Here is a 26,314-nt window from a genome sequence, read left to right as displayed (position 1 = left end):
GCAGCCCGACATGGAAGGACCGGAGGCCACAAAAACCTCAAGAATCCCGACGCTGTCGCCCACAGTCGTGGGCCTCTTTTAGACCGGAGTGTCGGAGCTTTGCGCTGCGTCATGGATTTCTGGGAGGAAGTTTGCGTCTCAGAATGTCAGCGACTTGTCGCTTTTGGGACGGAGCTTTTTATGAACCGACGTGGCTACTTATGACGTTCCTTTGATTTTTGCCGGCACTGCAGCGTGAAAGGAGAGATTAGATCAAACCCTGGCGACACAAGCCTGACGTCAACAGTATACACACATACACAACGCTGCAAAAAGTCAGGGTTCAAAAACAAGAAAAAAATATACAAAAATGAGGGGTATTTTATTTGAACTAAGCAAAATTATCTGCCAATAGAACAAGAAAATTTGGCTTGTCAAGATTTTCCAAAACAAGTAAAATGAGCTAACTTCAATGAACCCCAAAATAGCTTAAAATAAGTATATTCTCACTAATAACAAGTACACTTTTCTTGATAGAAAAAACAAATATGAGACCTTTTTGCTCAATATGTGGAAAAATATTCTTAAATGAAGTAAATGCTAGTGCCATTATCTTGACATAATGATATGCGCTCGGCATGACATTTCTTGAAACCAGCAAACTTATACTAAAAACTAGTTTATTGTTCTTAATGGAAAGGCAACAAGGCTTGTTACTCTCGGGGTCTCCTAGCCGCTCAGGCACATCATATTGTCTAAAAATTAGAGATGTCCGATAAATGCGTTAAAATGTAATATCGGAAATTATCGGTATCGGTTTTTTTATTCTCAGTATCGGGTTTTTTTTATTCTTTTTTTTAGTTATTTATTTTTTATTTTTTTATTAAATCCACATAAAAACACAAGATACACTTACAATTAGTGCACCAACCCAAAAAACCTCCCTCCCCCATTTACACTCATTCACACAAAAGGGTTGTTTCTTTCTGTTATTAATATTCTGCTTCCTACATTATATATCAATATATATCAATACAGTCTGCAAGGGATACAGTCCGTAAGCACACATGATTGTGCGTGCTGCTGCTCCACTAACACGCGAAGTCCCAGAGAAGGGTCAATTGACATTTTTACCTAGAAAACACACAAGAGGGTCATTTGACCGCTAGTCCCCCCTGTGGACACTCCTTTTGTTATGAAAATGTGGCTGTTAGTGGCACACGGCAGGGGGCCACTTGAGCCTGTGTGGGGGAGGGGACCTTACAGCTCAAGCTTTAGTTCTGAGGTAGGTTGTGTGTGTTTTTGCAAGGATCAACAGAATGAAGGGATCAACACTCTGACATTTATTGTTAAAAAAAATACAAAACAAAACATATTTACAAAGAATGAAAAAGCAACTGTTTTCCCAGTTTTGGTGTGGAGGGTTGTTGCAGAAGCAATTGTTATTTTTGTGTGCCAAAAATAGTTTAAAAAAAAAAATTTACAAAGAAAAAAGCATATTTACAAAGAATGAAAAACCATGTCCATGTAAACGTGACTGACATACATTTGAGCAGTCACTCACAATCCTGGCACTGCCATTGCTCCTTTCGGCATTTCCCACATGTATAATTTTTCTGTCTACCTAGACAAACTGCCCCTAACAGCCTCATTACCATAACAAAATGAGTGATTAGTGTATTCGGGAAAAGCGTCGGGCCAAATGACCCCTCTCTGGGTCTTCTAGGTAGACAGAAAAATGCTGGGACTTCTAGTGCTAATAATACTAACCTTTAACAGTTAATTTTACAAATTTTCATTAATTACTAGTTTCTATGTAACTGTTTTTATATTGTTTTACTTTCTTTTTTATTCAAGAAAATGATTTTAATTTATTTATCTTATTTTATTTTATTAATTTTTTTTAAAAGTACCTTATCTTCACCATACCTGGTTGTCCAAATTAGGCATAATAATGTGTTAATTCCACGACTGTATATATCGGTTGATATCGCTATCGGTTGGTATCGGTAATTAAAGAGTTGGACAATATCGGCATATCGGATATCGGCAAAAAGCCATTATCGGACATCCCTACTAAAAATGCATTTTTCCATCAATAACATGACATCATCGCGCCAAGTGCGTGCTCTTTCAGTCAATTAGTGCGCATATATACAGCCCGGCCCCCAACATCGCAACTTTTTCTAAATTACATTCAACCTTTAAGCTTTTTTATTTCACTTTTGTTATATTTTTGTTTATTTTAATAGTATTTTTAGAATGTGCCGTGGGCCTTTAAAACATTAGCTGTGGGCCGCAAATGGCCTCCGGGGCACACTTTTGACACCCCTGCTATAGATAATAACAAATTAAATCTGATAAATCTATGGATAGAAAGCAGAGGCTGGCGACGCATGCGCGTTTATCATAACTCTCTCGCTCTCTCTGTCTCTGCCCCTCCCTCAGGAATGCTGCTGCGCGCACAATTTGTTTTGTTTTTAACCCCTTCTTAACCCTGAACGTACATTGAAAATACACGCAGCCCTAACTCAAAATGCCGGACATTCGAGGCATTTCAGAAACTCCGCCCTGACAGCTCCGCAAAAGAGGACATGTCCGGTGAAAAGAGGACGTATGGTCAGTCTATCGTAGCCCGTTAGCTGCTGGCATGCCGTGTGTTGTGCCTCGGTGTGCATTGTTTACACAACGTGCGTTACGCTACTTAATATGTCTGTGTGGAAACTCGTTCGGTACACCTCCGAACCGAACCGGAACCCCCGTACCGAAACGGTTCAATACAAATACACGTACCGTTACACCCCTAGATGTCACAGATCCTTTCTGCGATAACCTAAGCTTCTCTAATTGTAGACACCGCAAAACATCTTGTATCCAACTGTTATTGATTGATTGATTGAGACTTTTTTGAGTAGATTGCACAGTCCAGTACATATTCCGTACAATTGACCACTAAATGGTAACAACCGAATAAGTTTTTCAACTTGTTTAAGTCCACGTTAATCAATTCATGGTACAAATATATACTATCATCATAATACAGTCATCACACAAGTTAATCATCAGAGTATATACATTGAATTATTTACATTATTTACAATAAACTATTGTTATTATTTTTATTAAAAATATACACTACCGTTCAAAAGTTTGGGGTCACCCAAACAATTTTGTGCAATAGCCTTCATTTCTAAGAACAAGAATAGACTGTGGAGTTTCAGATGAAAGTTCTCTTTTTCTGGCCATTTTGAGCGTTTAATTGACCCCACAAATGTGATGCTCCAGAAAGTCAATCTGCTCAAAGGAAGGTCAGTTTTGTAGCTTCTGTAACGAGCTAAAGTGTTTTCAGATGTGTGAACATGATTGCACAAGGGTTTTCTAATCATCAATTAGCCTTCTGAGCCAATGAGCAAACACATTGTACCATTAGAACAATGGAGTGATAGTTGCTGGAAATGGGCCTCTATACACCTATGTAGATATTGCACCAAAAAGCAGACATTTGCAGCTAGAATAGTCATTTACCACATTAGCAATGTATAGAGTGTATTTCTTTCAAGTTAAGACTAGTTTAAAGTTATCTCCACTAACCACGTTAAACCCAGATTCCGAACTAACAAAGGTCTTAACTCATTCTCTTTCTATGCCACATCAATGTGGAATGCGCTCCCAACAGGTATAAAAGAAAGGGCATCTCTATCCTCCTTCAAAACCGCAATAAAAGTTCACCTCCAGGCAGCTACAACCCTAAACTAACACCCTCCCCGGATTGCTAATAATCAAATGTAAACAATCAAATGCAGATACTTTTTCTTTTTCTTATGCCTTCTGATCTCTCTCTCTCTCTCTCTCTCTCTATGTCCACTACTTGATGTCCATATCCTCCCCCCCCCGCCCCCCTCCGCACCCCTGATTGTAAATAATGTAAATAATTCAATGTGATTATCTTATGTGATGACTGTATTATGATGATAGTATATATGATAGTATATATCTGTATCATGAATCAATTTAAGTGGACCCCGACTTAAACAAGTTGAAAAACTTATTCGGGTGTTACCATTTAGTGGTCAATTGTACGGAATATGTACTTCACTGTGCAACCTACTAATAAAAGTCTCAATCAATCAATCAATCAATCTTCATTGAAAAGTACATTGCTTTTCCTTCAAAAATAAGGACATTTACATGTGACCCCAAACTTTTGAACGCTAGTGTATTTTTCATTATAAACAAAAGTATGGTTCAACGAACAGGTGTCAGCTAGAAAGGGCAAACTAAACAAGTCCTTTGTTTTGTACGGGACACCTCAAGGCTCCGTCTTTGGGCATCTGACATTTTCGCTGCATTTTCAAGTGATTTTCTAAAACCACTTGAAAAAATGCCATACAGTATAGGCACTAAGTTGCTGTAGGCACTGTGACTTGCTGTGTGAATCCGGTTTGGGACTGAGGTGAAGAGTCCTGGATAAGATGGCTGCTTCCTAAGTGTCTTCAGTGTCCTCTTCACGTGTTTTTTCATTCCTCCAAGCTTTCATCCCCTTCATTCCCTCCCACAATTTATCTTTGGACCCGCAGGCTGTTTCATCCCACAGCAGCTCCAAACAATAGAAGCCTTATTGCACATGGGACTATTTACTCATCAAACGCCCCCCGCCCCACCCCCGACTCCCCCATCGCCACTCTGTCTCTTTTTTGTTTCTGGATTTGTTTAACTGTCCTTGCCAGGGCTCGGCAGATGTCGTCCATGTTGAATTAGCAGGCAACGGCGTGTTTGACTCACACGGTTTGGCTCGCAAAAACTTCTTCTCAGTAAGGCAGATGTGGGTCAAGTGGTGTTCACAACCGCCGTGACCCGTTCCGTGTTTTTCAAACAGCGTCTAGATGGTGCAAAAACATTTGTGTGACGTCTTCCCCCGTGGCTGGAGAGGAGCTTTTTGTTAAGATCAACACAACTTTGATTATCTAACAAACACGGATCAGGTAGGGAGGTGCTAACAAAACAGTCTTTTGTTTTGAATGGAGCACCTCAAGGCTGCATCCTGGGGCCCCTGTTTTATTCTAATTTTTTTGTCGGTTTTAACTCATAATAGTAAAATAAAAGCCGGGAAATATCACATGCATTTAAAGGCCTACTGAAAGCCACTACTACCGACCACGCAGTCTGATAGTTTATATATCAATGATGAAATCTTAACATTGCAACACATGCCAATACGGCCGGGTTAACTTATAAAGTGACATTTTAAAATTCCCGGGAAATATCCGGCTGAAACATCGCGGTATGATGACGTATGCGCGTGACGAAGTCCGAGTAACGGAAGTTATGGTACCCCGTAGAATCCTATACAAAAAGCTCTGTTTTCATTTCATAATTCCACAGTATTCTGGACATCTTTTGCAATTTTTTTAATGAACAATGAAGGCTGCAAAGAAGACAGTTGTAGGTGGGATCAGTGTATTAGCAGCGGACTACAGCAACACAACCAGGAGGACTTTGTTGGAGCGCTAGCCGCGCTAGCCGCGCTAGCCGCGCTAGCCGCGCTAGCCGCGCTAGCCGCCGACCTCACCTTGACTTCCTACGTCTCCGGGCCGCCAAACGCATCGGGTGAAGTCCTTCGTCCTTCTGCCGATCGCTGGAACGCAGGTGAGCACGGGTGTTGATGAGCAAATGAGGGCTGGCTGGCGTAGGTGGAGAGCTAATGTTTTTAGCATAGCTCTGTGCAGTCCGGCTGCTAAGTTAGCTTCAATGGCGTCGTTAGCACAGCATTGTTAACCTTCGCCAGCCTGGAAAGCATTAACCGTGTATTTACATGTCCACGGTTTAATAGTATTGTTGATTTTCTATCTATCCTTCCAGTCAGGGGGTTATTTCTTTTGTTTCTATATGCAGTTAAAGCACGATGCTATCACATTAGCTCGTAGCTAAAGCATTTCGCCGATGTATTGTCGTGGAGATAAAAGGCACTGAATGTCCATTTTGCGTTCTCGACTCTCATTTTCAAGAGGATATAGTATCCCAGGTGGTTTAAAATACAAATCCGTGATCCACAATAGAAAAAGGAGAGTGTGGAATCCAATGAGCCAGCTTGTACCTAAGTTACGGTCAGAGCGAAAAAAGATACGTCCATCACTGCCTCTCAAGTCCTTCACTGTAACGTTCCTCATCTACGAATCTTTCATCCTCGCTCAAATTAATGGAGTAATCGTCACTTTCTCGGTCCGTATCTCTCTCGCTCCATTGTAAACAACGGGGAATTGTGAGGAATACTAGCTCCTGTGACGTCACGCTACTTCCGCTACAGGCAAGGCTTTTTTATCAGCGAGCAAAAGTTGCGAACTTTATCGTCGATTTTCTCTACTAAATCCTTTCAGCAAAAATATGGCAATATCGCGAAATGATCAAGTATGACACATAGAATGGATCTGCTATTCCCGTTTAAATTAAAAAAAATCATTTCAGTAGGCCTTTAAGAACCTTAGAAGCCTTTAAAGGCCAACTGAAAGCCACTACTAGCGACCACGCAGTCTGATAGTTTATACATCAATGATGAAATCTTAACATTGCAACACATGCCAATACGGCCGGGTTAGATTAGTAAAGTGCAATTTTAAATTTCCCGCGAAATATCCTGCTGAAAACGTCTCGGCATGATGACGTTTGCGCGTGACGTCACGGATTGTAGCGGACATTTTGGGACAGCATTGCGGCCAGCTATTAACTTCTGTTTTCATCGCAAAATACCTCAGTATTCTGGACATCTGTGTTGGTGAATCTTTTGCAATTTCTTTAATGAACAATGGAGACAGCAAAGAAGAAAACTGTAGGTGGGAAGCAGTGTATTAGCGGCCGGCTGCAGCAACACAAACACGTAGCCGGTGTTTCATTGTTTACATTCCCGAAAGATGACAGTCAAGCTTTACCATTGGCCTGTGGAGAACTGAGACAACAGAGACTCTTACCAGGAGGACTTTGAGTTGGATACACGCTACCGTGAGTACACAGCTGCGGCTTCCAAACATTTGATCGCTAGCCCGTACGTGCGTGCCGCTATGTGCATGTTACGTACGTAACTTTGGGGACTTTGGGGAAATATATGTGCTGTATGAAACCTCATTCAACCCTTTTTCGATTACGCATGCACCTCCTGGTAACCTAGCACCTCCAAAACCCTCAAATCTAAACTCCAAACATCCCAGAACAAGCTAGTCAGATTACTTCTAGACCTCCACCCCAGATCCCACCTCACTCCTACCCACTTCTCCAAAGTGGGCTGGCTCAAGGTGGAGGACAGAGTTAAACAACTTGCACTGAGCCTAGTCTATAAAATCCGCTACACCTCCCTGATACCGAAGTACATGTCAAACTACTTCCTTAACATAAATGACCGCCATAACCACAACACCAGGGGGAGCTCCACTAACCACGTTAAACCCAGATTCCGAACTAACAAAGGTCTTAACTCATTCTCTTTCTATGCCACATCAATGTGGAATGCGCTCCCAACAGGTGTAAAAGAAAGGGCATCTCTATCCTCCTTCAAAACCGCAATAAAAGTTCACCTCCAGGCAGCTACAACCCTAAACTAACACCCTCCCCGGATTGCTAATAATCAAATGTAAACAATCAAATGCAGATACTTTTTCTTATGCCTTCTGATCTCTCTCTCTCTCTCTCTCTCTCTCTCTCTCTCTCTCTCTCTCTCTCTCTCTCTCTCTCTCTCTCTCTCTCTCTCTCTCTCTCTCTCTCTCTCTCTCTCTCTCTCTCTATGTCCACTACTTGCTGTCCATATCCTACCAAGTCAGACCTACACTGTTCCAATATCCATTTCTCTGTTCTCAATTGTTGATGACTGATGATAACAACCAAACCCGCCCCCCCCCCCCCCCCCCACACCCCGGATTGTAAATAATGTAAATAATTCAATGTGATTATCTTATGTGATGACTGTATTATGATGATAGTATATATCTGATAGTATATATCTGTATTATGAATCAATTTAAGTGGACCCCGACTTAAACAAGTTGAAAAACTTATTTGGGTGTTACCATTTAGTGGTCAATTGTACGGAATATGTACTTCACTGTGCAACCTACTAATAAAAGTCTCAATCAATCAATCAATCAAAAACCCATTTATCATTTACATAAAAGTCAGCTAACAATGTATATATACACTACCGTTCAAAGGTTTGGGGTCACATTAAAATGTCCTTATTTTTCAATGAAGATAACTTTAAACTAGTCTTAACTTGAAAGAAATACACTCTATACATTGCTAATGTGGTAAATGACTATTCTAGCTGCAAATGTCTGGTTTTTGGTGCAATATCTACATAGGTGTATAGAGGCCCATTTCCAGCAACTATCACTCCAGTGTTCTAATGGTACAATGTGTTTGCTCATAGGCTCAGAAGGCTAATTGATGATTAGAAAACCCTTGTGCAATCATGTTCACACATCTGAAAACACTTTAGCTCGTTACAGAAGCTACAAAACTGACCTTCCTTTGAGCAGATTGAGTTTCTGGAGCATCACATTTGTGGGGTCAGTTAAACGCTCAAAATGGCCAGAAAAAGAGAACTTTCATCTGAAACTCGACAGTCTATTCTTGTTCTTAGAAATTAAGGCTATTCCACAAAATTGTTTGGGTGACCCCAAACTTTTGAACGGTATTGTATATGTGTCTATCTGTGTTGGCCCTGCAATGAGGTGGCGACTTGTCCAGGGTGTACCCCGCCTTCCGCCCCTGTGCAGCTGAGATAGGCTCCAGCAACCCCCGAGAAAACGGATGGATGCTTTATACATTCATACTGAAATTTTTGGCATTATGGGGATTTTCTGAAAGGCCCATGTTTACTGTAATTAACACCTCAGACAACAAATGTAGTCGCGCTGACTCAGTGGGAATTAGTTGCTTATGCCGGGCCACTCCCTCCTCACGCAGCTCCTCTCACAGATGACACAACGCCCTAAAACGATGCAAACACAAAACAGTCCTCTCTTCAACTTCTGAGCGACATGCATTTAATGAGGAACAGAGAGTCTAATGCTCGGTCCCAGCTGCCATCGCTTGTTTGGGAACAAAAACTCAAGGCGAAAAATGCTCCCTGGAAAAATGTGATCTTGAAGCTTTATGCAGGGGTAAAGCAGCTTTATTATATATTGTGGCGAGGATGACATTCCTGCACAAAAAGGGTGCACTGATGCTTTGACAGCGCAGGGGTCAACAAACAAGAACAAGACGCCCCAGTCTCACCTCCCTGCTTCCAGCCGCTCCCCTCATGAATGCCCCTTCCGGCCTCCTTGCAAATCCCATCAGTGTGTTTGTCCACATCCTGCTGGCCCGCTTTTCCTGGAACCCTGAAAGAGAAGGAGGATGAGGAGAAAGTGCACAGAGCATGGATCCTGGATTAGAGGAGAAAGTGCACAAAGCATGGAGGTAACCGGCAGCTTTAAAGCTCCAAATAATGGAGATTAATTAGTGCAGCATTGCTCTGCTGATTAGACATTGCGGGATTATCATGAAAAACTTTTTTGTTTACAGACAGAATTCATTCATCTTCTCACCAAGAGCATTGATGCAGTCTTGGAAAGCAGCTTTGGGCTTTAAAAAAAAAGAAATACCAGGACCACAATGAAAAGAAAAATATATATACAGGAATAATGGCCTAAAACTATAAGGAAAAAGGTGTATTTTACCGAGAAAAAGTCCAGGTTTTATAGAGGATAAAGCTTCTTTTTTGGTAATTCTATGAAAATCTCGTCATAATATTGAGGGAAGAAAGGGGAAGGGGTTTGAGAGAAAAGTTCAAATCAGATTTTTTTAGAACGAAAGTTTAAATATTTTGAAGATATATAAAGAAATGGTTAAAAAACAATTGTATTTTACAATTATTGCTAAATATTTTAAAAAACAATATTACAATATGATTATTTTTCTCTTTTCGGACTATTAATGTTGGATACTCGCGTCAAACAAAGTGTCAAATTGTAAGGTTTATGCATTTGGAAGTAAGAGTTGGATGCCTCTGAACGCTGAGTTTTGCAGTCAACTTTTAACAGTGGGTCATTTGTGACATCACTGATTGACGGATGTACATATGTGGGCATTTCTAGTACATGCATGGTATCTGACAGCCCCCCTCTTCTTTGCTTTTGCTCTCTTCTGCCAAAGCCTGAAGCCTCCAGTGTTGTTTCTTCTCGTTTCATGCTCTCGCCTGCTCTGATATCAAATCAAATAAATACTTCCTTGTTTATTCATCCACAACATTTTAAACGGGACTGTTTTGTTAACATGCACGGACCAGTAAGTACAAATTGGATTAGTTACAAAACTCAACACAAAAAAAGATGGCGCCATCGTAACATTACTACAGTATTTGGTTTGAGAAAACACAGGAAAATGTAGGCTAAATTATTATTTTCATATAATTGGTGCCTTCACAAAATAACATACAGTGACATAAATGCTAGTTTTTTTTATGCAGCTGTATCGAATCAAGAGTGGGCAGGTGTAGCTAATATGACCGGCTAATCTATGTAATATTTCCACTGTGACTGTGAAGAAATAGCGATGATGTTCATCTTTAAGATGTATATTTAACAGCGTAGATTTTCATACATTCTAAAACTTTTGGAGAGGGTGGGGAGTGGGGAGTTTGATTTGTAATCTAAAGCAGTGGTCCCCAACCACCGGGCCGCACAAGAAATTAAAAATAAATAAAAATACATTAATTTTTTTAATTAAATCAACATAAAAACACAATATATACATTATATATCAATATAGCTCATTGCAGTCTGCAGGGATACAGTCCGTAAGCACACATGATTGTATTTCTTTATGAAAAAAATAAAAATAAAAATAAAAAAAAATTAAAAAATAACCCAGTATGCCAGTCTGGCACACGGGAAGTCCCAAATTTAAAAAAATTTAAAAAGCAATTTTTTATTTTTTTAAATCTGTCCTTTCTAATCTATTTTTTACTGGTGTCTCCTAGCCGCTTAGGCAAATCATATTATCTAAAAATGCATTTTCCCATCGATAACATGACATCATCGAGCTATATATGTGTGTGTGTGTGTGTATATATATATATATATACACACACACACGTATATATATATGTATGTATATATATATACACACACACACGTATATATATATATGTATGTATATATGTCTTAATTGGATTATCCAAAAATAAAAATAAAAAATAAAAAAATAGTGCTCGATACCGTGGTAGAGCGTAATATGTATGTGTGGGAAAAAATCACAAGACTATTTCATCTCTACAGGCCTGTTTCATGAGGGTTTCCTCAATCATCAGGAGATGATTGTATATATATAGGGCTGTGTGTGTATATATATATATATATATATATATATATATATATATATATATATATATATATATATATAATGTGTATATATATATATATATATATATATATATGTATATATATATATATGTATGTATATATATATATATATATATATGTATATATATATATATATGTATGTATATATATATATATATATATATATATATATATATATATATATATATATATATATACAGCCCGGCCCCCGGCCAAAAAATGTTGGGGACCCCTGATCTAAACCACATGGAAGTGTGTTCAATGTAGATTACAATCATCATTAGTACCCTTTAATATGAATTAGTAGTAATATGACCAGAAAGATACAAAATGTTTTATTTTTGAGGAGGGAAAAGGAATGTGATTTAAGACACACAATTTTTTGGAAAACTTTTTTTTGTAATTTTATAAGAAAAAAGTGTAGAGTAGATATTACAAAAAATATTCTCATCAAGGTGATTTAGGGCATAATTATATAGGAAAACTCGTTTTTAGAAAGGAGCAAGTTTAGAAAGTGAAGTTGTAAATGCGTTTTTTTTTGTTTGTTTTTTTAAAATAATTTCTCTCAAGCAATAATGACCAATCACGAGCGCCATTGATCCACTTTTTGTTTACCTTTCAGTAATGAACAACTCCGTTGCTAATAAAGTCGGCTCTCCTTTATAACTACTACGAGGAGGACAAGCCCCGCCCTCTTCTGCCCCGCCCCCTTCTGCCCCGCCCACGGAGGTTTCAGGGGCTCGCGGCTTCACGTGCGGGCGGACTGGACCAACATTCCCAACTTCCTCAACGAGCTGCTGAGCAAAGACTGCTGTTCGCCAACGACACTTTTACAAAAGAGGAATTAAATAAACAAAATGTCGTGATATTTTTCTTTTGAATTTTCTCGTCTGGCTGTGGAAAAAGGACTAAAGAGGGACGTAACCCGTCGAGTGTGACGGATCAAGTCCGCGGAATGGAGCCCGCCTATCTTGTGCTTCTATCCGCCTGGTGCTGCTACTCTTTGGGTAAGATACATCCATTACATGTATTCACATACTTATATATGTACATTCTTAATGTATATAATCATAATAATGTATATAATATACGTGTGTGTGCACTTTATGGCACCCTGTCAAGTCAAAACATTAGGTACACCTGCACTAATTAGGCACACCTGCTTTATACAGAATAAATTATAGGTCTGATGATTTCAGTTTATTTTAAAATGACATTATTGAAAGGGACAAGCGGTAGAAAATGGATGGATGGATGTACATTATTATTATGTTATTTCTTATTATGACACTTATAAACCCTATTGCAGTGGTTCTTAACCTTGTTGGAGGTACCGAACCCCACCAGTTTCATATGCGCATTCACCCAACCCTTCTTAGTGGGAAATATATATACACTACCGTTCAAAAGTTTGGGGTCACCCAAACAATTTTGTGGAATAGCCTTCATTTCTAAGAACAAGAATAGACTGTCGAGTTTCAGGTGAAAGTTCTCTTTTTCTGGCCATTTTGAGCGTTTAATTGACCCCACAAATGTGATGCTCCAGAAACTCAATCTGCTCAAAGGAAGGTCAGTTTTGTAGCTTCTGTAACGAGCTAAAGTGTTTTCAGATGTGTGAACATGATTGCACAAGGGTTTTCTAATCATCAATTAGCCTTCTGAGCCAATGAGCAAACACATTGTACCATTAGAACTAGGGATGTCCGATAATGGCTTTTTGCCGATATCCGATATGCCGTTATTGTCCAACTCTTTAATTACCGATACCGATATCAACCGATATCAACCGATATATGCAGTCGTGGAATTAACACATTATTATGCCTAATTTGGACAACCAGGTATGGTGAAGATAAGGTACTTTTAAAAAAAATGAATCAAATAAAATAAGATTAATAAATTAAAAACATTTTCTTGAATAAAAAAGAAAGTAAAACAATATAAAAACAGTTACATAGAAACTAGTAATTAATGAAAATTTGTAAAATTAACTGTTAAAGGTTAGTACTATTAGTGGAGCAGCAGCACGCACAATCATGTGTGCTTACGGACTGTATCCCTTGCAGACTGTATTGATATATATTGATATATAATGTAGGAAGCAGAATATTAATAACAGAAAGAAACAACCCTTTTGTGTGAATGAGTGTAAATGGGGGAGGGAGGTTTTTTGGGTTGGTGCACTAATTGTAAGTGTATCTTGTGTTTTTTATGTGGATTTAAGAAAAAAAAACGATACTGATAATAGAAAAACCGATACCGATAATTTCCGATATTACATTTTAACGCATTTATCGGCCGATAATATCGGCAAACCGATATTATCGGACATCTCTAATTAGAACACTGGAGTGATAGTTGCTGGAAATGGGCCTCTATACACCTATGTAGATATTGCACCAAAAACCAGACATTTTCAGCTAGAATAGTCATTTACCACATTAGCAATGTATAGAGTGTATTTTTTTAAAGTTAAGACTAGTTTAAAGTTATCGTCATTGAAAAGTACAGTGCTTTTCCTTCAAAAATAAGGACATTTCCATGTGACCCCAAACTTTTGAACGGTAGTGTATATATTTTTTTCAATTTCAAGAAAAAGTCATGTTTTTTGACTGGTGCACAAAATGAACCGTGCATGAACATTACCTTGTTCAAAGAACAAAACCAACACAGTGCATGAACTCACAACAAGTTACACACCTTACACATATTACCATGAATTGATTAACGTGGACTCCGACTTAAACAAGTTGAAAAACTTATTCGGGTGTTACCATTTAGTGGTCAATTGTATGGAATATGTACTGTACTGTGTAAACTGTACTGTTTCATATAATGTGTTCTCTTCCTTTGCAATCTGCTAGTAAAAGTTTCAATCGATCAATCAAACAACCTGCAAATCAGTTGTTAGGGGGTATCCATAATACGCTGATAGAGAAAAGGTTTTATTTACACGATAAGTCGGATGTGTCTTTACCTCCGTGGCGGAGGCCGACTCACCGAACCCCTAGGGTTCGATCGAACCCAGGTTAAGAACCACTGCCCTATTGATTGATTGATTGATTGAAACTTTTATTAGTATATTGCACAGTACAGTACATATTCCATACAATAGACCACGAAATGGTAACACCCGAATAAGTTTTTCCAACTTGTTTAAGTCGGGGTCCACGTTAATCAATTCATGGTTAACGTCTATGAATGTTCTCATTCATCCAGGTCATTGTAATCTCAGGGCATTCAATCGATCGCAACTGGACTGCTCTTATTTTAGAAGACGTGATGCCTCTCATCCGAGTAGGCTTCATCAGTTCATACAGATTTAGATTGGTCAGATCTAGTCTTAGATTTAAATTGATCAGATCTAGTCTTAGATTTAGATTGGTCAGATCTAGTCTTAGATTGGTCAGATCTAGTCTTAGATTTAGATTGGTCAGATCTAGACTTAGATTGATCAGATCTAGTCTTAGATTTAGATTGGTCAGATCTAGTCTTAGATTGGTCAGATCTAGTCTTAGATTTAGATTGGTCAGATCTAGACTTAGATTGGGCAGATCTAGTCTTAGATTGGTCAGATCTAGTCTTAGATTTAGATTGGTCAGATCTAGTCTTAGATTTATTTCGATTTTATTTTCATTTCTATTTTTTTCTCCTCACCCCCACCACACCCCCATTGTTTACCTGTATCTCACCTTTTTGTAAGGGGCGGCGGATGTTGGCAGACCCATCAGCGATCCTGTTCTGTCTCCCTGTAATGTTGTCTGAACTTGAATGGGATTGTGCTGAAAATGTTCATTTCCCCTCGGGATTAATAAAATATTTCTCATTCTGATTTAGATTGGTCAGATCTAGTCTTAGATTTAGATTGGTCAGATCTAAGTCTTCTAAAACAAACCAAACAGTCCAGTTGCGATCGATTGAATGCCCTGAGATTATAAACTCTATATGACTGCTAATTTACACTCATGCCATAATTTAAAAGTGATCAAATAATTCCAAAATATATGTATGTTGTGTTATGCTGTTTTTGTTTTATTTATTTTATTGTTATTATACACTAGATTCAATTTATAGGTCTGCCAATTTATAATAGTTTGGCCACAAATGTTTAAACATGAGTTACTGACACTTTAAGAAAAAAAAAATCCAAAACTAGAGAGAGCAAAATCCTGGTTCCGCACTTTTATCAGGAATCAGTTTTTATTTAAAAAAAATACAAAAAATTATGAAACCAACAAATGGTGCCTAAACCCAAGCTGCCTAACAGGATTTCAATATTGAGTTTATGTCTAGTTTTAAATTGATAATATCCAAGTGTACCTTTTTATGCTTTCACTTCTTCTATTATTATTATTAGTATTTCAGTGTTTCTAAGAAGCATGCACCTGTGTGCGCGGGGGGCTGACAAAAGTATTGGGGGGAGGGGGCTGAGTATACAGTGGGAGCGCAGTGAGGATGTGGGCTGTTTGAAGTCAATATGAAAAATGTTCCTGGGGGCCACGGCTGGACTGATGAAAGTCTGAGCATTTTTTTTTTAAACACGATAAAAGAAGACTTTGTTGTCCGGGAAGAGCGACGTTAAAGAAGTGAATGAAACATTTCTTTGTGCTTCTGCTTGTTCTTTACTGCCGACAGACAACATTTGGTGCTAAAAGTTAATCAAATTTGGAGGAAGGACACAAAATATAATAGCTTTTGAAGTTACTTGTATTTTAAATCAAAGTACTCCTGACTGAATCAGCTTAAACTTTCCATGTATCTGCTTGTTGTGTTTGTTAGCATTAGCCTGTTCTGGTCACTTAGTTTCATAGTACTTATCAATCAACGACATACATATAAGAGATGTTTCTGAGGTGTTCTTCAGGTCAGTCAAAGAAGACTTTGGTGTTGTGTCTGGTCTTACCAAACCAAAAAAATAGTGCTTGTCAGGGGTCCCAGTACCATGACCTCATCACTAGTGTGGCGCCAGCTGGCAATGTTCTTTGCGGATTTTTGGGTTCTGAGAGTCTTGTGGGTGCTTTGATTCTTTAGATTTAGAGAACAGAGCGTCTGAGTCGACAGTCTTGACTTTGCTGCGACGCCAACGTTCTGTTAAAAAAAAATAACTCCCTTCCTTTTCCATTAACCTGTTTTATAGTTAACCAATACGTATTTGTCATCTACAATAACTGCAAACATTTAATTTAATTCAGTAAAAAAATTTAAGCAAATCGGAGTGGTGAGAAAGAAACTTGAGCCAGTTTTTAAACACATACTATTTATGTAATTAGTGCTGTGCGATATGGGTAAAAACATATATATATTCCAATACAAGTCATTTTATGTTCCGATAATATATATCACAAAGTATTTTTTCCCAATTTATATACAAACACACTCAAAATGAATGCCAATTCCACTTAACTTTTCTCATTTTAATAATAAAGCATATATATTTTATTTCAGGCGTATAACGATTCATTCACTGAATCGATTTATATACCTAAGATTCAACTACATCAATCTGTGCTTGGCAAGTTGGTATCGAATGTTATCGATACTAGAAAATGAAAACATTAGATTTAGGAACGGCAGACTTTATATGAAGTTTAGCACTTTTAATAAGGACGTTAAACGTTTATCAAGTCTGTCTGCCCGTCTGTGGCGTCATCGTAATGCGCCATCATTTTAAAAATGGTGCTATATAATTAAATCAATCTTGACCATCAGCCATCAAAACATAGAGTGGCGGATACCTGCAGTGGTCGAAAAAGGTCAACAGATACAAATGCGACAAGACAACATCATAAAGCCACAACACAACAACTTTCAGCTACAGCACGATTGCAAAAGCCATAAAAAATACATAGTATATTAGTCGGGATGTGCATCTCTACCGAAATGGCGATCCAATATGCATCAAGATACATGAGTTACGATAAAGATTCACTAACAAAACTTTTAAAAACATTACGATTCAAAGTGATTAAACGCAGATGGAAGATTTGAATGGTGAAAATATAATTAAATGGATAATAGATCATGTCTGAATAATGTCAGATGTTTATTGTTTAAATAGACACATACAAAACAGGCGGTTCCTGTATTGATTATGAACAAATAGTAGAACTATCAACTTCAAGGCATTGCAATCAATAAAAACTTGAGGAAAAGATGTAAAAACACTTTCGGAAAAGCCACCAGGTGTCTACTGTTGTTTGTTCAGATAGCAACACTTACATACAGAGAAAAGAAGGTGTGCATGAAGTAGAGGTGTTATAACACTACAGTAACACAAGTTGCATCTAAGTGCCACTACGTAAACTAAACAGTAGCTTTGGTGTAGAAGCTCAAATACTTTTCATAGTGCAATTCTGCTGGTTACTGTACAGCTAAGTCTATCTTTAGCACAATGAACAGAGTAGTAGATGTTGTGACTACCTCGCTAAGTTGGGTCTGGAAGTCTTTCAAATCCGTGTCCTCGTCTTGCCAGTTGGAAGGTCTGCTGGCATTAGCATCCTTAGCTCCCTCATCGCCAGCTTGAGTGTCTTCATGCCGTCACAACAGGTGGGTGCTCAGATTAGTTGTGCTGACGCTTCTTTATCACTGCTTTTCAAACGTTAGAATGGCCATACTTTTCCCAACTCACCATTCTTTAAAAAAACTAAATAAATGAAAAGTTCACATTTTGTATTTAATATTCGGGGGTGCATTGTTTGTAAAACTTTTTCGGTGCTGTGTGCCATGTTGTCAGTCGCAAACGAGAACGTTACTCTCATATTACGTCACCACAGAATTGATTGATTGATTGAAACTTTTATTAGTAGATTGCACAGTGCAGTACATATTCCGTACAATTGACCACTAAATGGTAGCACCCCAATAGGTTTTTCAACTTGTTTAAGTCGGGGTCCACTGATTCATGATACAGATATATACTATCATCATAATACAGTAATCACACAAGATAAACATCAGAGTATATACATTGAATTATTTACATTATTTACAATCCGGGGTGTGGAGGGGCGGGATACTGTATGTACAGCAAGTTGTGGACATAGAGATAGAGATCAGAGAGCATAAGAATAAGAATAAGTATCTACATTTGATTATTTACATTTGATTATTTACAATCCGGGGAGGTAAGATGTGAAAGGAAGTTTGTTAGTTTACGGTTGTAGTTGCCTGGAGGTGTTCTTTTAGTGCGGTTTTGAAGGAGGATAGAGATGCCCTTTCTTTTACACCTGTTGGGAGTGCATTCCGTATTGATGTGGCATAGAAGGAGAATGAGTTAAGACCTTTGTTAGATCGGAATCTGGGTTTAACTTGGTTAGTGTAGCTCCCCCTGGTGTTGTGGTTATGGCGGTCATTCACGATAAGGAAGTAGTTTGACATGTACTTCGGTATCAGGGAGGTGTAGCGGATTTTATAGACTAGGCTCAGTGCAAGTTGTTTAACTCTGTCCTCCACCCTGAGCCAGCCCACTTTGGAGAAGTGGGTAGGAGTGAGGTGGGATCTGGGGTGGAGGTCTAGAAGTAACCTGACTAGCTTGTTCTGGGATGTTTGGAGTCTAGATTTGAGGGTTTTGGAGGTGCTAGGGTACCAGGAGGTGCAAGCGTAAGTCTCACAAGATTAGAGCGGCCATATTTTGAAGCAGAGCTCCAATCAACCAATTCATGACTGTCCAACTGGACATCGACAGATCCATACTATTTACAGATCGATCCAAAGGCTCGCCAAACGACGTATTTACATCTCTAAAGTTAAAATCAGTTTTCAATTTGTACCGATTCATTTTTACACTCCTATATATTAGTAATATTAAAAAAGTTATTTATGAGGGAAAAAGTGGTTAGACTTCACTTCCTTTTCCAACATTGTTCATTACACCGTTTTCATCTTTCCGTCTCAGCCACTTGGTCCATCGGCGAAACTTGTCGGCCATCACTTGGTGTGTTTTGGCTTAAAGTTGTTGTGGCGTTTGTATTTGTTGTGACTTTTCTCAGCCACTGTAGCTGTTTATCAAAATGAGAGTATGGTAGCAGGTCAAACTACTGTTCATTTACCGTAATCTGAAAATATTTGGTTGCACTTCATTTTTGCACTTCATTGGTCACACTTTTATTTTTTATGTTAGTATTGTGATCTTTTTATGTTTAAAAACAAAAGCAAAAGTAGCAGGTAAATCTACCGTTAAAATGTTGGTGGCCGTACTTTAATTGAAAATGTCTTGAATGTTGGAAATGGGAGCAGAAAAGTTTTCCTCTTGTTATTTCAACCTAAAGTGTTGTTTGAACATTATTCAAATAAGATGTGTATGCACTGGCCATTAATTGTTGTTTACATTTTTTCAATCCATAATTCATTTGTATCTAATTACATTACAAGAAATAACAGGAGTCAGGACTATAGGAAAATTCAGCGTCAGCGTCCACTGTCCAGTATTCAGTATTTATTTCACAGTCACACTGGTTGAATTTTAAAGAAACTAACTAAAAAGTTACTGAATCCACTTCAACTCACTGACCCATTTTGGTTTGTATTGTTCTGAATAAACTAATATTGTGCCTGAATTGTATCTGCAACTTCAAATTATGAATCGAATAGATGTTGGAACTAATAATCACTAATCATTAAACAACAACAACTAATATTGTTAGTACCAGCCCTTCTTTTCGACAGTGTATATGTCTATACATATGCATTTAGAGGGGTTTTTTGATTGATTGATTGAGACTTTTATTAGTAGGTTGCACAGTGAAGTACATATTCCGTACAATTGACCACTAAATGGTAACACCCGAATAAGTTTTTCAACTTGTTTAAGTCGGGGTCCACTTAAATTGATTCATGATACAGATATATACTATCATATATATACTATCATCATAATACAGTCATCACACAAGATAATCACATTGAATTATTTACATTATTTACAATCAGGGGTGCGGAGGGGGGGGGGGGATATGGACATCAAGTAGTGGACATAGAGAGAGAGAGAGAGAGATCAGAAGGCATAAGAAAAAGTATCTGCATTTGATTGTTTACATTTGATTGTTAGCAATCCGGGGAGGGTGTTAGTTTAGGGTTGTAGCTGCCTGGAGGTGAACTTTTATTGCGGTTTTGAAGGAGGATAGAGATGCCCTTTCTTTTATACCTGTTGGGAGCGCATTCCACATTGATGTGGCATAGAAAGAGAATGAGTTAAGACCTTTGTTAGTTTGGAATCTGGGTTTAACGTGGTTAGTGGAGCACCCCCTGGTGTTGTGGTTATGGCGGTCATTTACGTTAAGGAAGTAGTTTGACATGTACTTCGGTATCAGGGAGGTGTAGCGGATTTTATAGACCAGGCTCAGTGCAAGTTGTTTAACTCTGTCCTCCACCTTGAGCCAGCCCACTTTAGAGAAGTGGGTAGGAGTGAGGTGGGATCTGGGGTGGAGGTCTAGAAGTAACCTGACTAGCTTGTTCTGAGATGTTTGGAGTTTAGATTTGAGGGTTTTGGAGGTGCTAGGGTACCAGGAGGTGCATGCGTAATCGAAAAAGGGTTGAACGAGAGTTCCCGCCAGAATCCTCAAGGTGCTTTTGTTGACCAGAGAGGAAATTCTGTAGAGAAATCTCGTTCGTTGGTTAACCTTTTTGATTACCTTGGTTGCCATTTTATCACAGAAAAGGTTAGCCTCTAGAATGGAACCTAGGTAGGTGACCTCATCTTTCCTGGTGATGACACTGTCACCTACTTTTGTGGTGAAGTCATTGACTCTCTTAAGTTTGATGTGGGACCCAAACAGGATGGATTCTGTTTTACCCAAGTGGATGGATAGCTTGTTGTCAGCGAGCCAGGTGCAAGTTCTACAGAGCTCAGCACTGAGGATTTTCTCCACCTGTGACTTGTCCTTGTCGGATACCAGCAAGGCAGAGTCATCCGCAAACAAGAACAATTCACAGTCGCATGCCGATGACATGTCGTTTATGTATATTAGGAACAGTAAAGGTCCCAATATACTGCCTTGGGGGACTCCACAGCTCACCGAGAGGGGGGGGGGGGGGGGGGGGGGGGGGGAACACGGTGCCGTTCACCTCTACCACCTGCTCCCTCCCCTCCAAGTAAGATTGCATCCAGCTCCAAGAGGTTTTGTTAAATCCGATTGCTCTGAGCTTATCTAACAGTATAGCGTGGTTAACGGTGTCAAAGGCCTTCTGAAGGTCCAGCATGACCATGCCGCAGTATTTGCCCGCGTCCACCTCATGTTTGATGTGGTCGGTCAGATAGAGAAGGCATGTGTCAGTGGAGTGGTTAGTTCTGAAGTCGGATTGGAATTTGTACATGAGTTTATTAGTGGCAAGGTAACTATCAACCTGTTCATAAACTATTTTCTCCATTACTTTCGAAATGGAGCTGAGAATAGAAACAGGTCGGTAGCTGCCAGGTTCCAATTTGCTTCCTTTTTTAAAGAGGGGAGTTACTCTTGCTATCTAAAAATCTTTTGGTACTTGGCCTTGTGTAATTGATAGGTTTATTATGTGCGTGATGATCGGGGCAATGATGGAGGCAGAGTCCCTGAGGAATCTGAAGGTCATATTAAGAATTTTTTTTTCTACATTCAAAATGCTTTCTTGTGGTCTACATAACATGTAATGGTGATTCTTTGGGCAAAAGTTTACATAGGTTAGGTTATGTTTTACAAACCTTTCTGACCGTCTCTTCAGGATGCGTACCTCCACTTCGACTGCGTCTTCTCCCCGTCAGCCATGTTGGAGTTTTTAGCGCTACTATATGGAGTCAGCTGACAGATATAAGTTTAACTACACGCTACTTTGCATTAAAAAATGGCAAAAGTGGAGGATGAATGGGCATGTACGAGAAAGTCTGCCCCCCAACAAGAGCATAGAGAAAAATAAGGAAATTATGGACTACAACGGCGGATTACAAAGCTCTTTGGATAAAACTTTACTATATAGAGGGTTTTCCCTAGATCGCCAAGATACCTGTTTGTGGTGGGGTCGTGGTCACCATGACTTAATACATAATTTGCTAGGATATGCCATCCATCCATCCATTTTCTACCGCTTGTCCCTCTCGGCGTTGCGGGGGTGGCTGGAGCTGCATCCCAGCTGCATTCGGGCGGAAGGCGGTGTACACCCTGGACAAGTCATGCTGTGATTTGATTTTCTTTAAAAAGTCTCAAAAAATGTATACATACATTTTTAAAAAAACTGTGTCATTAATTGATATTGTTTTGCTCTATTTTTTTTCAATTGTTGCTGCTTATTGTACAGTGTACTTTGTTGAGAATTTGTCAATCGTCTCAAGACTTTCAGTGACGTTCTTTATTAAAACTGACTAGTAACAAATCTAGCATCTTTTTCTGCTGTTATCATTGACTGTACTCGTGTTTAGAGACTCCACTTCTGTCCCTCGATGTCCCCGACGAACAGGCAGCGAGCATGACGTCACACTTGGTTCGCGCTGCTGCCCCTGTTGCATTTTTTTCCCCTAAAAGCCGCCAGGGTCCTCTTTTAATATTTGCACATTGTACATTTTATAGACGGCTGTCCGCGGATATATCTGGGATATATTAAAGTACGTCCACATCGCAGACATGCTGCCTTGCTGCAGACAATCCCGTGCAAATTGCGTAGGTCATGACAACATCCGGTTTCGGCAGCGCTGTTTCAGTGGCCAATGTATTTTTTCGGCAGCCAAATTTTCGGTGCATCACTAGTCAATAGTGCGCAAATAATAGGCTAGAAATACCTGTATATCCATATTGTAATGGTAATGTGTCTGTTTAAAGTTAAAGTACCAATGATTGTCACACACACACTAGGTGTGGCGAAATTATTCTCTGCATTTGACCCATCACCCTTGATCACCCCCTGGGAGGTGAGGGGAGCAGTGAGCAGCAGCGGTGGCCGCGCCCGGGAATCATTTTTGGTGATTTAACCCCCAATTCCAACACTTGATGCTGATTGCCAAGCAGGGAGGTAATGGGTCCCATTTTTATAGTATTTGGTATGACTCAGCCGGGGTTTGAACTCACAACCTACCGATCTCAGGGCGGACACTCTAACTAACCACTAGGCCACTGAGTAGGTTATGTGGTTTTGATTTTTTGTTCATTGTTCCCATGATCGTGAACACACCGTGCTTAAAAGGGGATTGGCAAGAAGGAGGAAGTTTTGTGTGTCTGGGAATAAAACACGGACATTTGTGCACGGAAGGCAAGACATGTTGGAATTGGGCTGGTTGGAAGCTTTTGGACTGAATGTCATATGTTTATAGGACAATTTGCACTTTAAGTATGTTGATTTCAGTGGCGTGTGGTCATGTCTGGTGAGGCACTGACTTCATCACAGTCAGATTTACAAACATATGAACCCTAAATGTTATCTTATTCAACATGTGATTGGCAGCAGTTAACGGGTTGTGTTTAAAATCTCATACCAGCATTCTTCCCTGCTTGGCACTCAGCATCAAGGGTTGGAATTGGGGGTTAAATCACCAAAAATTATTCCCGGGCACGGCGCCGCTGCTGCCCACTGCTCCCCTCACCTCCCAGGGGGTGAACAAGGGATGGGTCAAATGCAGAGGACACATTTCACCACACCTAGTGTGTGTGTGACAATCATTGGTACTTTAACTTAACTTTACACTTACAAACTGTAGCATGCACACAAAAAAGCACATTTAATTAAAAAAAACGTTATTATGGTCTTACCTTTACTTATAAGTGCGGGAGCAGTGGTGTTCATGTTGGAAGAGTTGTGAATTAATGAAATATGAAATCCGCGCTGCCGTCTGCAGGTGTACCTAATGTTGTGTCCCTGTTCACGGCTCCTCCGGCGCGCCGCGCGAGGATTGTTGTTTTTGCACTTTTTGGCTTCTTGTTAAGTGACTTTTTTTGGGTGGATTCGGTCTTGCACGTGGAGGGTTTGGGTATGGGCTTTGGTTGGTGTGGCCGCAGCGCTCCCGTCGGGGGTGCATTCTGCGGCGGAGGTGCTTGGCACCAGGAGGCGGGGTTATGAGACGAGCCTCCAGTTTTATGATCGCTCAGCACAAGAAATACGTTACACACATACAGTTGTTGACAAAATACACTGTACATTATATACCTCAGCTAACTCAACTATGGAAATGTATAATATAATTCATATAGCAATACGCTCTCACTGCACAGCAGGCCAGCAGTTAGCCGAGTCATTGCACACAATCCATGTTGAGGCACAACGCAGTGACGTGCCTCAACTGGCTGCTGATCACCGCACCGTCTCTTCTCAGTATTTGAACGGCAAATGTGAAAATAAAAATAAAAATAATCTAAAACTGGTGAAGTTAAATGGAAAATAACTTTAGTATAATCACTGGATACATATAACAATTTAATTAATTTTTTTTCTTTTTAATTTTTTTTTCTTTCCATGATGGCAGGGGAGGCCGTGCCTCACCTGCCTCTAGTGACGGCACGCCACTGGTTGATTTATTTTTCGCTGTGCCTATTTATTTTCTGGAATAAAGTGAAACCTCTGGTTTCTCAGTAAAAATTAATTTTGTTACAATTAAATTTTTTAATTTTTCTAAAATGGATTTTAAAATGAAGTTGCGGACTATGTCAACCTCAAACCTGTACAGCAGATCATAAGCAAAAATAGTGTTACTCGTCGACTAATTGACAAAAATAATTACTGATAGTGGGCATCACGGTGAACACAGTTGTTAGTACGCGTGCCTCACAATACAAAGGTCCTGGGTTCGATCCTTTCTGTGTGGAGTTTGCATGTTCTCCCCGTACTGCGTGGGTTCCCTCCGGGTACTCCGGCTTCCTCCCACCTCCAAAGACATGCACCTGGGGATAGGTTGATTGGCAACACTAAATTGGCCCTAGTGTGTGAATGTGAGTGTGAATGTTGTCTGTCTTTCTGGGTTGGCTCTGCGATGAGGTGGCGACTTGTCCAGGTTGTACCCCGCCTTCCGCCTGAATGCAGCTGGGATAGGCTCCAGCACCCCCACGACCCCAAAAGGGACAAACGGTAGAAAATGGATGGATGGATGGAATTACCATTAAAATAATCGTTGGTTGCAGCCCTAATTTAGAGATAGAATCAGTATTTCTCTGTGTCAAGGCCCCTTTGAAGAACGACTCTGCCAGGCTTGTTTGATGTGTTTTTATTTTCATCACGTTGTGGTTTTGAGATAACATTAATATGTTGTTGCATTTCACACTCTCTGTACTGTTTTTCTTGTGTCTTCAAGTGATGGAAAAAAATAGACGTGTTTTAGTTCAATCAAGCAATCAATCAAAGTTTATTTGTATAGTCCTTAATCAAAAGTGTCTCAAAGGGCTGCACAAGCCACAACGACATCTTCGGCTCAGATCCCACATCAGGGCAAGAAAAAACTCAACCCAATGGAATGACAAGGAGAAACCTTGGAGGGGACCGCAGATGTATTGCTAGCAATAGGGATGTAACACTAAACAGTATAATGATAAACCGTGGCAAAACTCGGTTAATATTACAGTTTTGAATAAAGGTTATGGTAAAACCGTGACTGATAACCAGACTTTAATAAACTCACGTACTGAAGACAGTGCTCATTAACTGGAGAAGCAAGCTAGCGTTAGCTCACTAGCGAGCTTAAATGCTAACATGAGTAGAAACATTAATGTCTTTCCCCTTTAAGAAACGACATGCCCCAATCTAAACTTATATGAACACATTACTGTCTGAGCAACTAAGGTATTCAGTTTTGTACATTGAACCTACAAGCTGTGCTCTCTTAAAAAGAGGGATATATCCTGTATTCAGAGGAATATGACAGTCTACAACAGGAAGTGAACTCGCGTGATGTCTCATAATAAACTGTTAGTAAAGCGACAAACACTGTTTTACATTTATCATTCAAACACTGTAAAACCTTTACAAAATTAAAACAGAAGAAGATAAATGTAAACACTGAAATAAAA

The 26,314-nt window shown here is 39.4% G+C and overlaps 1 protein-coding gene across 1 annotated transcript in view; it reads left to right on the top strand.

Annotated features, from left to right (window-relative positions):
- Positions 1 to 12,071: 12,071 nt before the first annotated feature.
- Positions 12,072 to 26,314, top strand: part of LOC133631178 (protein APCDD1-like) — a 39,646-nt gene continuing 25,403 nt past the window's right edge. Inside the window, exon 1 of the mRNA XM_062023303.1 lies at positions 12,072 to 12,373. Within this exon, the coding sequence (XP_061879287.1) occupies positions 12,322 to 12,373 (52 nt within the window). The 5' untranslated portion in view covers positions 12,072 to 12,321. The remainder of the gene's footprint in view (positions 12,374 to 26,314) is intronic.

This window comes from Entelurus aequoreus, linkage group LG16, assembly GCF_033978785.1.
Source record: "Entelurus aequoreus isolate RoL-2023_Sb linkage group LG16, RoL_Eaeq_v1.1, whole genome shotgun sequence".
Lineage (NCBI taxonomy): Eukaryota > Metazoa > Chordata > Actinopteri > Syngnathiformes > Syngnathidae > Entelurus > Entelurus aequoreus.
This window is presented reverse-complemented; position numbering and strand designations above follow the sequence as displayed.